The sequence below is a fragment of the Myxocyprinus asiaticus genome, chromosome 4 (assembly GCF_019703515.2).
Source record: "Myxocyprinus asiaticus isolate MX2 ecotype Aquarium Trade chromosome 4, UBuf_Myxa_2, whole genome shotgun sequence".
Classification (NCBI taxonomy): Eukaryota; Metazoa; Chordata; class Actinopteri; order Cypriniformes; family Catostomidae; genus Myxocyprinus; species Myxocyprinus asiaticus.
The window spans coordinates 27842922-27855675 of NC_059347.1; the positions used below are offsets into that span (position 1 = coordinate 27842922).

Genomic DNA, 12754 nt, shown 5'->3' on the forward strand with positions numbered 1-12754 from the left:
AATTATGGTCAATGAGTGGAATGGGCATTGGTCCGGGGTTGAGGGACAGCAGAACCTGTCAAATCTCCAGGAGAATGACAAGACAAATAAGACTTTTGAGGTAAAGGACCACGACCACCACAACCACCATCATGGTGAACATGATGATGATTATGATGTTGAGGACAAGACAAACAAGAACTCTGAAGAAAAGGAGCAAGGCCACCACCATCATGGGGAGGAAGATGAAGATGACGATGATGACAACAATGGCCACAATCACTCTGTTGGAGATGATCACCATAATCATAATCATGATAGTCACAATCATGAGCACAGTGATCAGTCTCTGTTCCACCATGCTGCCATCATCACAGACTCGGGTATAACTCCATTAGTTAATGCTTTTAATAAAAATACTATTTTTATTAAATATTATCATATTATGACTGATAAAGAAACTGCATAATTCTCTATCAGAACATATCTTGATGCAGCTCATACGATGTTGCTTTTTTTTTTTTTTACAGATATCTGCTCCAATATTGGCAAGGAGCTTCTTCAGGAGAAAGGGAATGTGTTAGATGTAGCGATTGCTGCATTACTCTGCCTATGAGTTGTCCACCCACACACTGCAGGATTAGGTTAGTGAAGAATCATGTACTTTTATTAGTGAATTTTTTCTACAAATCAAATATTTCAGAGACATACAATTTTAGAATTGGTTGGCCATGCCAACAGGAGATTCATCATTGATTTTAGCTCTTTTCAAGCACTGATGTAATTTCCTGAAATCTGAGGTTTTAATGTGTAACAGAGATCGTATTCTCAGGGCAAATGGAGGAGTCACGAGGCAGCGGAAACAGTCAACGTGAGTATTTTATTACTCTTCAGCTTCGTTCACAAAACTCAAACATAAAGGGCATTCAGTGGCCAAATAACCACACACAGACGAGTAAATCAGTCTTGTTGCACACACAGGAAGAGTTTCTCTCTGGTCCCTCTCTATCTGCTGACTGGTGCTCTTTGTCGACCTTTTCAGGTCTCCCTCCGCCATCACTATAACAAGAGAAAGGTGTTAATGATAATGACAGCCCAGGTGACGAGCCTTACCGCTCTCCCTCTCCCACAGACAGACACACGACCATGCCATCCCCACATATTGTTTGACTTTCAGTATTCAATGTCAATCTCTCAAAATACCATTAGCAGATTTTGGTGAAGGATTTTATTTGGCTTTAAGAGGTGGTTTTGAACTCTGAATGAAGTCTTCAGTCTTTCTAGTATATGAAAGTGGAAATCAAGCACATTACCAAGAAAAAACCTCTCCTACATGACAATTTGAGCAGTTTAGGCTCTTAAATATTTTGTAAATCTCTAAAACTAATAAGTAAAAAACTAATATTTGCTTATCACAGGGTAACTAAATTGTTAAAATGCCACAAACAGCTTTTTTAAGGCTGTTAAATGAATCATTTCTTGTACTTCTCTTTGCTTTAAGGTGGAGTGTTTTCAGATATTTTATATAATTGCTCTATGGGATCATTTAAGGCAATACATGACACCTCTCACAAATTGCCTACTTATGGAGCTCCCTCTCTGTTGCAGGGCCTGAGACTACTGCACTTAATCTATGGGCTTTTAGAATTGAGAAACCTTTTTGTAGGTGCCACAAAACTTGCTAAAATGGTTTCCATATTGATGGAATCCTCTCCAGGGCTTTGGAAGCCCACAAGGATAAAATCCTCCAATCAAGACTGTGTGATCTGTTCTAAGATGCGCCTGGCCATGTGAAATCAGAGGGCGCACACATTGGCAATGTGAATCTACCAGAACTTTTGCTGAGTGTCAGCCTAAATGTCTCCCAATTCTTGGAAACGCTGGCTGTAAAATTGGCTCAAGACATTTCTGAAACAGAGAGACCAGCTTTCCTCGCTGAAATCAATGAGCCCCTTATCGTGGAAAAGGAGTAATACACCGTTCTCTCAACCCCATCCCAGCTCACAGGTAGAATGTTATCCAATATGTTAGACAGAGTCAGAGAGCGAAACCTTTCTTTTCAGAGCGATGGAGATTCTAACAATACCACGGCGTCCTATATTACGCTCTTAAATTTGGCACACGAATTCTTCAACAACACTAGCCTGAGTGAGATATTGACATTAAATACAACAAGTAGTCACGCTGGGGCCCTTGAAAGTCATGGCAATTTTATTGTAATTACCACCTCGCTCAACACTACATGGGGATTTGGACAATACTTATTGCATAGATAAGCTCGAGTCATTCTCGAGCATCACTCGGTTGCCTTATTATCCTTTTCCTCTAGTTGTAAAGATTAAAGATGAAGATGAGGCAGATGATCATGATGATAATGAGTTGCAGTTTGTTGCTGTGACTGGAGGGATTTCTGCCCTCTTTCAGTCTGTGGTTATGCTGAGGAAGTTGGTGGACTTTGGAATGTCTGCTCATGAAACGGTGAACAGTCCTCTCCTTCATATTCAGCCCAGAGTTCCCAAGCTTCTGTCTGGCTGTATGTCTGTCGTCACAAATGGCTCTACAGTCTACAGCATGCTTTCAGAGGTACAAGAAGTGAATGGATGCTCATACCACTTTCCATCCATGCTGCCGCAGCTGAAAGCAGAACATGTAGGAGTCTATGGAGCCCCTACTAGTGAGGTCCATGCTGATGAATACTAAGGCAGAAACATTATGTCAGGACAGTTACAACATATCACTGTTAAGAAGTGATATTAGTGGCAATACTCTGTACACTGAAATTAAAAAAAAATAATAATAATTTGTTAACTTTTCTGATGACCAAGAATTTTTAAACTTTACATCTATATCAGTTGAGTGACACATTCAAAGTCATAGTGTGAATATATAACCTAATATTTCTAAATAGCAGGATTTTTTAAAAATACAGCCATGTCATAATTATTCAGCCCCTATTGCATGTAGCTGTATCTTAAATATGTAAGGCTACACAAGTAATTGTTTTAAAACAAAATTAAGTCATCAATCTGCATTGGCATTTATTTAAGTTTTAAAATTTAAGTTTAGTGTTGTAAGCAAAAATGTAATTCTATGCAAAAAATGCAATTAAAAATAAGCTGTCTCAAAGCTAATATAGGAGATTATTTCATTACACAAGAAAGATCATGGCTAAAAGTACATTTCCAAGGCACTTCAATTTCCAATAGACAAAGTTGGCAGCACCATTCATACAGTTTTTAAATATGGTACAACAGCAACCTTCTTGGGGTGTGGAAGAAAGCAAAACTTCACGAAGGGAAATGTTGACTTGAATATTCAAGAAGTAATTAGGAAAGACCTGTGGAGTCCTGGAAGAAGGTGATGACAAGAACGACACCATCCCCACAGTCAAGCATGGAGGTGGGTCAGTCCTGTTATGGGGGTGTTTTGCGGCTGCAGGAAACGGCTATCCTGACTATGTGACTGACACCATGGATTCTTTCAGGTATCAGGCCATTTTGGCATGAAAAATGTGATGCCTTCAGTATGTAAATTGAAGCTCGGTGATCACTGGACTTTCCAGCAAGACAATAACACCAAGGATACATACAAGTTGTCCAAAATCTGGTTTAGAGATAGGTCGTGGAATGTCCTTAAATGGCCCTTTCAGTCCATAATTAAAATTGTTGGGATTTCAAGGAAGCAGTGGCAGCACAGAAACCAAAGAATGTCAATGAGCTGGAAGCTTTTGCTCATGAGAAATGTGTAAAAATTTGAATAAAGAGGTGTCCGAAGCCTGAGAACACTTACCTGAAACATTTATTTGCTGTTATTAAGGATAAAGGATGCTCCACAAATGATTGACTTTGGGGGTTGAATATTTTTGACATGACATTTGTGGAGAAAATTAGTTATTTTTTATTTTAAAATTTGGGTAAACTTTGTTTCTCAAAATCACTCAAATGTGTATTTAAAACTTACTTTGACTGTTTACTGAGGTTTTAGTTGATGTGTTTTAATTCACATCACCAGAATGTATTGCTGGTCAGGGTGGTTGAATAATTTCGATTGCAACTGTACATTCTCTGCTCATCTGCTGTCATCTCTGCTTTGCATTGATGATATATCATCAGTATTGATATAGTACAAAATCTATAAAATATATATATTTTTTAGTCCAACATTGCAACATTAACAACAAAAACATTTTAATTATAACGTTTAGACAACAATGACGGTCGGACCACTTTTTCTTTTTTTTTTTTTTTTTTTAAATTCACACCCTGAGTTGGTAACATGGTGATTCAGCTTTACACCTCAGGATGTGAATGAATTTTCAATAATTCAAAAATCGGAGTCTGCTTATACCGCGGTTACCACATGTAGTATGCAGAAAACACGGCCAGAATCACGGAAGGTAGTCATAAAACTGGCATTGCTATAAAATGCAGAATGTCATGGAATATGACATATTTGGATGAAAATTAAAGCTGTGTATTTATTTACAGCTGCTTATCTGGAGGTGAGAAACTACCATCAAAAACACACAAAACGGCAAAATAAAAGCTAAATTTAAATGGATGCATGTGTTTTTGCTTAAATTGTTGGACGCATAAAATGTCCTGGAAAATTGTGCCTTGAAAAGTTTGGGAACCCTGTAATGATTTTCGTCGCATATTAGAATGGAACCCTGCTTGTTGTTCTGCTAATTGGTTTGTTGTTTTTTTCTTTCTTTTGTTTGCAAAACCTGTATTGCCTTACTGATAGATCTGTTTTGTGCACAGTAGGAGAGTATTTTGCGCTGATAAAAAATCAAATAAAATCTCATTGCTGCTTGAAACTTTGTGATTGTACAAAAATGCTGTGGTCTATCCTCACTGGCTTGATTGGCTGCACTATCAGCTTTGATTTCAGTTCTTGTTTACATTGTAATATGATTGTTCAAGAAGACAGATCCCTGGAAATTATGGGGAGGAATACATGAAGACTATTTTGTTACAGAATGTGGCATGGTTGCTCAAAGGCTCTTGCTGTACCACTGCATTTAGCATTATTTACTATTTTCCCAGTCATTACTACTGAAATAACATCTTAACGCACAAGATGAGGAATATAAGTGCTAAGGTTTTGATGATATATTCATACTAAAGAATGCACTTAAACTACAAAGCAAGTATGAATAAAAACACTTATGATATTATGAAACACTGATTATTGTATGCATTTTTACTAGTTTAAACTGTTTAAAATGATTTTTTCCTGTATTGAATTGATTTCAGTAAATTGCTTTGCAGTTTACCGGAATGTCTGTCATTGTTCCTGTTCTACCACTATAGAGTGGGTGTTTGTCAGCTGAGGTTTGAGTGTGCTCATTCATTGGGATGTCATAATTCATGTGCTGTCACTCCACTCTCAGTGGCAGCAAACTAATGCATATGCATATCTTAAGTAAAACATGTTCCTCTGCTCCTCCCATTAGGAATACTGTGCCCAGGCCACTGTCAGTCCAGAATTGTACTGTGCTTCTTTGCAATACAGATAATTAGATGACAGTTACTGACAGAGCATGGATTAGATCATGATTCAAAAACCACATCCTAATTACACTGTAAATTTTGCCAGACAGTCAAAGGACATTTTGTGAATCTAAGATGGTTTTAAATGGGTGACTCCAATGGCTTTTTGGTACTTAGAAGTCTACATGTACCTCAGTTACCTGCTCCATTTAGAGAGACATAAATATAATACTGCAAACCTCTGTCAATCCCAATTCGTCCTGTATCTTTGCGTAGCATCTCTCATCCATTCCCATTTAGACTAGAACAATTGCTAACGATTTCTTCAACAGAGTCTCAGGGAATGTGTTGCGAGGAGAAATCAGCTTATCCATGGACAGACCAGAACATCAACACAAACTATTGGACTGCTATAAGAATGCCAGAGTTGAGGAGGGCTTGATTTGTTTATGGATGTAGGAGGACATGGTTTCCTGGGTTAAAAGTCTCTGTGTGTTCAATAACAGCACAATAATCTAATTGTGAAAAGTGTCAATTATAGCAGTGCATTGAGTTCTTCTCCTGTTAAATCAGCAACAACAATAACAAAATGATATTTGCAGCAGTGGAGAATTAACCAATCAATGACATGTCCATAGCTCAATTTCTGTGTATAATATTGTCAGAATTTGAATAACAATCGTTTTTCATGCCACTATGAAGGCCAGTGTGATCTTGGTTTATTTTAAAACAGCAATAAAGTAATGTAGATGCAGCTGTCATCTTGTTTTGGATGTGTAGCCTACATAAAGAACATGGCGTGCATATATAGTACCAGACAAAATATGAAATGTGAATTCTATTAATCGAAATTAATTACAATTACAATATAAAGAGAAATAGTCTACAATTATGATTTTTCATAATCCTACAGCCCTAATGACAGCACTAGTTTAGATTAATAGGTTATTATTAAAATTACTTATAATAACAGCAACCCTAAAACAAATATTTGGACTCTATTTGGATTTATTTGCATCTGAACAAAAATCACACCAAGTTTTATCTGCAAACAAATGATGTAAGAATTTTCTTAAAGCTAACTTAATTTTTCAGAGCCATTTTTGCAATTACTGTTAACTAACTTGTTTCAAAGCCTTTTTGTGGATATATGAAGTAATTTCCCCTCAAATTCAAAAGCGTCATAAGCAAGGGCGTTGATTTGGCTTAAACTTTGTGAAGTTTCCATTGATCATGGTATAAATATTGGGGGGGCTGTGTGATTGTTTTGATTATTGGAGGGGTTACATCGACCTCCATCCCCATGGAATCTACGCCCCTGGTCATAAGAGTGGCTTTGCATTCTTTCGTAAAAATAAATGCTGTTGGTTTGATTATTTTTTTTTTTTATCTAATTCAGTGATATTCATCTGAACACTCATAGCTCCTTTTCCACCGACATGGTTCGGGTGAGGGTTCCTCATCCAGTGCGAATTCTTGAACTGTTTCGCGTATTTCCACAGCAGAAAAGGCCATTCCAGGGGCGGAAACCTAGTTCCGCACCAGCCACAAAAGCTTGCTGGTCTCTACGCAGGAGCCGATTAGGTCAGGGGACGGAGGGTGGGATGTTTCGTCACCATGGTAAAGTTTCCCAAACAACAACAGTTGCTACCATCTCCAGCAAGGAGTACTTCTTTGCACTATAATAACAATAAAAAATCCACAAAATTATCAGACATCAAAAGCATTCAGGTAACACGACGAAACGAGTGCTCTGCTTGCGATATGGTATTTACGAAGATCCGAGATAAACTAGAGAGATCGTAAAGGAAAAAAATTATCTACAAGAATGAAGATACAACACGAAATGATCATAAACAAATTGAAAAACACTTAAGGGAGTACAGGGATCATAAGAAGGACATAAGCAAAAGCTGACCAGCCTGCTAACTAACCGGGGTATTGAATTCAGCCAATAACGCTTGTGATAAACAGTGAATTGCCGGTGTCTGCTTGCGATAAACAGTGAATAACCAGTGTCCGCTTGTGATAAACAGTGAATAACCAGTGTCCGCTTGTGATAAACAGTGAATCGCCGGTGTCCTCTGCAGTTGATCTCAGTAAGTTGTTATATTTGCCACCTTTTTTAGCTTTTCTTACACTGTTGTCATCTTATTTTGTGCATTGTTTTGTTCTGTAGAGGGATTTTTGACCAGTTACTCACTAAGTTTGGAAGGTCGAGGCTATCTGTTAAGTGAAACTATGGCAAAAATTCAAATACAACCATCTGCTACACCATTGTTAATAACTGTTACACCTGCAGCATCTGCTATCTCTCCAGAACGCTGCCAGAGGTCTCCATCTCCGGAATTCTAGCTTTCCCTTCACGAACTACATTTCCCATAATTCCCCGCTCAGACTGATTACTCACTCACCTGTTTCATATTATCCCAGACTATTTAAGTTCTCTGTTTACCTGCATTCAGTGCAAAGTCTTGTTCTGCAATTCTGAGCATTATTACCGTTCCTGTTTTTTTTTTTTTTTTTTTTCTGTGTTTTTGACTCCTGCCTGTTTATCGTATTTCCCTGCCTGCTTGTGAGTTTTTGGACCTTTTGCCTGTTTATTAGATTACCCCTCTGTCTCTCGGATTTACTTGCTTTGCATTTCTTGAACTTTCTCCTGTGTACTGGACCCTTGCCTGTTTTGTCATTTATCCTTTTATTTGCTACTTTGTTGTACTGTTCATATGTTTATTAAATTGCACATGAATCTTAATACAACTGCCTCGGCATCTTCGCTACAATAATGATTCCACTGTAACAGTTTACAGTTAGCAAGTTCAGCCATAGTGCATACAATGTAATATAATTACATTACCTGTCATCTTTAGAGAAGATCTTGTTGAAATATGTTTAAATATGTCCTCAAAAACAAGAGTCAAAGCTGTATTCAAACACATTGTGATGCACCATGATTGTTTATGTTTGAGGTAGTCATGCAACTACCATGTAGACAGTAACCCGTAATGTCACCGTGGAAAAGGGCTATATGTAACTTTTGGCCCTCTAGCAGTTGAAGCATAGAACTGCAAGTTACTTGTGGAGGCACACTGTTTTGGTAATTATGTCAGTTGGGCGTTGGCTCTGCTCTTTTGGCAGATGAATCTGATGGTTTGAATACCACTGGTGTAACCATGGTCTTATCAGAGTGAATGTCACTAACAACAACAAAACTCGCCCCTTACCCTAAAATAAATCAATCAATCAATAATGGAAAAAGAAAAAGACGGATATCCGAAAAATGTCTTAAAAGCAGGTAAGTAGCATATCTTCCACTGTTGTTTTGACTTGTTGAAAACAATTGTTTTAAAATAAATAGTGTTACAAAAATTAGGCAATGATGACATTAGGCATAACGATTGCTAGTAATATCAGATAAAGTCAAACAGTGGAAATGGTGCAAATGGTGGAAATTATAACTTAGCCAGCAGGCAAACAGTCCAAGGTAGTAACTTGTTTAAAGATTGCTGTTGTTACCATCATAAAGTTATTTTTTTCCCATTATCCTTCCTCGAAAATGAAATTGAAAGCACTGCAGTACCACAATCCATAATAAAATGCCCCATTTGAGTGGCTAACGCTATCTAACGAACTACCGTGCTAAGTGACAGTCCAACAAACCAGACCTGTCTCTTAATTTTATCGGTCCAATAAAATTTCTTACCTGTCGAGCGAGCAAAACTCCATCTCTGGGTCAATTTTAAATCCTTTCTTGGAGTTGTCGCCACCTATGAAAAAACCAAGCCGATGATGATTCATGTTTTTTTTACGGGCTCTGTCCCTTTCCCTTTTTGCTTGCAGACTCTTCTCAGTTTCAGGTTTCTTCATTTTGATCATGTCATGTGTTTTGGCTACAAGCTGTCAGCTTCAAACTACCACCACGCCTATCACCGCACATATACACGTGTGGTAGCAGCTAGTTGGACCTTCTTTTATTTATTTACGGATGTGACCTAAACACCCACGGATGATTGACAGAAGTATGCTATTTCCCGCCAAATCTATCCCAACAGCTCTAAAATATAAATCATCATTATAGGCTTACCACAGTGAATCAGGGTATGGCAAAGACATGGTTTGGAAGACGGATTGTTGGTGTACTTGCTCATAAATGAAATTTTGTTCATTTCTAAAAAAAAAATCTTACATAGTCTAGCTTTAACATGCTTTTCGGGGGACACTGTAAACACTTTGTTTATAGAGTTCAGCTAAAAAGTAATGAGGCAGGCCGAAATATTTTCCCTTTTCATAATCTTTGGCCACAATAGGACACTACTTGTGTATATTCCATTTTGCCAAGATGAGCCAGGCATAGTCAGTGTATATACTTTCAAATAAACAGACTGATCTTAACAGGGTTTCTTTTGTTCAGCAAGTTGCATTCATATTTTCAGCTTGGAGTATGATGATTATTCATCAACTTGTTTCATGATTCATCCAAAAGGCAGTTGTGATAAATAGATGCATTATATAATCTTGTGATCACAAGACAAGTGAATATTAGTGGAATTTTGCTTAGGACATGAATGTTTGTGTAACCACAAACACAGGGCACTTTTAAGATGTAATGTTAGCTGATAAATCTAGTGCATCACTGTGGGTACAGCCGAGAACATTCTAAAGGCAATAACTGTTCTCATAAGCATCATCATAGTAAGTGACATGTAGAGGATGATTTCATGGTAAGATCTGCCTCTGTTGGGATGAATCATTAATTTAAAACCACACAGGGGTTTGGATTCACAGAGGCCTCTGCTTGCAGTTTTTCATCTCTCTAATGTATTAGAGTTTGACTCCAATCTGTAATTTCACTTGCTCAAGGACAAATAAACCAGAATCAGATTTAATACAGAAAAAAATAAACCGTTTATTTGCTTTATCATTTGTGGATGCTTTAAAATGTCTCCCTCTGACCCTCACTAGGTAAATACAACAGGAAATATGAGGTTATTATCTAAGGTTTCTTATTCATTAAAACCTGGTCTTGGCAATGGACATTTTCCTAAACCCTCTATAAATCGACAATCAATTAGGCTGCAAAGGCAATACAATGCAATCCGAAGTACATTCAGACATTCCACTGAAAACAACTATACTATACATTTACAAGTTGTACACTTTGTGACTTAGTCATATCTATACTTACAGTATATTTAAAAAATGAACAGTATCACATTTTTGTGTCTTAGTGCAAAAGATGTTAAGAAAGTAAAATAGATACAAAGCAGTGCCCTTGGTACAGTACATCCACCAAAAATGTTCTTCGTTAGCATCCTCGAAACACACACACACACACACACAAAATAAAAATAAAAGAAAAAAAAGAAGAAAAAAACAACATTTGGTCAGCCAAATAACAATGAATAAATTACATGACACATTGTTCAATTTTACAGTCAATGTCAAGTAGCAGCAGCAAAATCAGCTTTCACTTTTTAAATAATGCACTAACAACAGTGCATCGCTGTACTGACACAAACAATTCCAAGATACTAACAATGCAAACGGTATTAACAATAGTAATCCAAATAACAATGACAAAAAACTTGTACATATACTGTATGTGTATGCATGTGTTTAGTCAAAAGTTATTTACAGTGCATCTTTAAGTTCTCTGGCTTTGTTTTCCGTGTTTTATATTCCAAAGGAAGGAGAGGAAAGGCAAATACAAGTCTGCGTTGCTAAACTCTGTTGAACATCATCAGCTGGTGCATATGCTGTTGATGGTAATGATAGCTGGGTCCACCAATCCCATCTCCTCGTGTTCATTGACACAGAGCTGGTAGCCACAGCCTCGCCGCCGTTTGAGGGGAGTGACTTTCACATCAGGTTTGGCACGTGGTGGCAGAAGAAAGCCGACACTTCCGGCGATCAGCATGTGCCAGATACTGTGTATGTAAAAGTAGTTCTCTTCCGTCTCCACAAAGGCATATAAGGCCACTGCTGATGTGGCAATTGTGGTGCCAGGGAACAGAAAAAACACCCAGCGCTTCCAGGTTGGTGGGTAACAGCGGCGCCGGCGGATAGTGCGCACAGTCTGAAGAAACACAAGGCAGAAGACACTTTTTTGTCATGAATAAATGAGCAGTCTCACACACACAAAGTAAGATGCATAAATAAATAAGACACAGAGACACTCTGATGTCCACGAGCCACTGTTAGGGTTGAATGCATATGCAAACACTTACAATGTTGGACAAAATTTACAGAGTTCATAGAAATTCATTTGTGCAACCTCCAGGGATGCTGATATTTATGAAAACAGTAATGTGTGCTGTCATCCTACACTCCACACCATGCAATCTTCACATTGCTCGTGCTGGTAGTAATGTCATTACATGGCATCAAATCTATTAGCAGAGCGAAGACCACATAGAGACATTCAGCTCAGCTATAGATTAACAGATGTATAACTGTATAGTATAACAGATGTAAACTCTGCGGTTAGAATATAAGAGGCAAGTTATGGTTGTGTTGTAGTAATTAGCATCTGCTCTTTTGCATAGATGGCACCAGTGATAGAAATGACCTTTTTTATTATGGGGCAACATATGCCCCCTGGAATACTTTATTTGAATGTCAGTTAATTGAAGTTGATTCTCGATCTGATCAATTATGGCTGTTACCAAACCAATTTAATCCAAAAAATGTACAAAAACATAATACAATGAATACATTTAAATAGTAGACCAGTCTCTACGGTCTACTTTCATGGTAAATTGTGATGCATTGCTGTTTGTTTTCAGAGTTGGTTTTAGTTTTTATTTTCATGAAATACCACTTATATTGGCAACAAATTCAACAACACTTGCCTCGGAGACAGATATCTGACAGCTACTGTAAAGGCCACTATGGTGTGTGCAGAGGCACTAAAACCATAACTAGGTTAGCCTTATAAGATATTTTGAAGTATATACAATGTTAGATAACAGATGATTAAAAAAAGGAAAAAGGAATTCAGTATGGGCCCCACACCCTGCTTAACTTCCATCATGATCACTCAGGAAATCGACCTGCTGAATGTTCCGAATGCTAATGTACCCTGAAATCAACCACATTCTGCCGAATTACTGACAAGTGGCATCTCCCATCAAAAAAAATTTTTTTCATAATTTAAAATGTTCAGCTTTCCCTGTGGCACTACTGCATGTTGACTAGGCAGAACTCTAGATCTAACAACCTGTAGAAAAAGTTAATAGTTATTGATATTCTTCCTGTCAAAATTTACACTGTAAAAATCA

At 37.6% G+C, this 12754-nt stretch overlaps 1 protein-coding gene and 1 pseudogene across 1 annotated transcript in view; one reads left to right on the forward strand and one right to left on the reverse strand.

Annotated features, from left to right (window-relative positions):
- Nucleotides 1-4: 4 nt before the first annotated feature.
- Nucleotides 5-2679, forward strand: LOC127439727 (glutathione hydrolase 6-like; annotated as a pseudogene).
- A 7705-nt stretch (nt 2680-10384) lies between these two features.
- The window catches only part of tmem8b (transmembrane protein 8B), a 202086-nt gene continuing 199716 nt past the window's right edge, over nt 10385-12754 (reverse strand). The window contains exon 13 of the mRNA XM_051696663.1: nt 10385-11550. Within this exon, the coding sequence (XP_051552623.1) occupies nt 11215-11550 (336 nt within the window). The 3' untranslated portion in view covers nt 10385-11214. The remainder of the gene's footprint in view (nt 11551-12754) is intronic.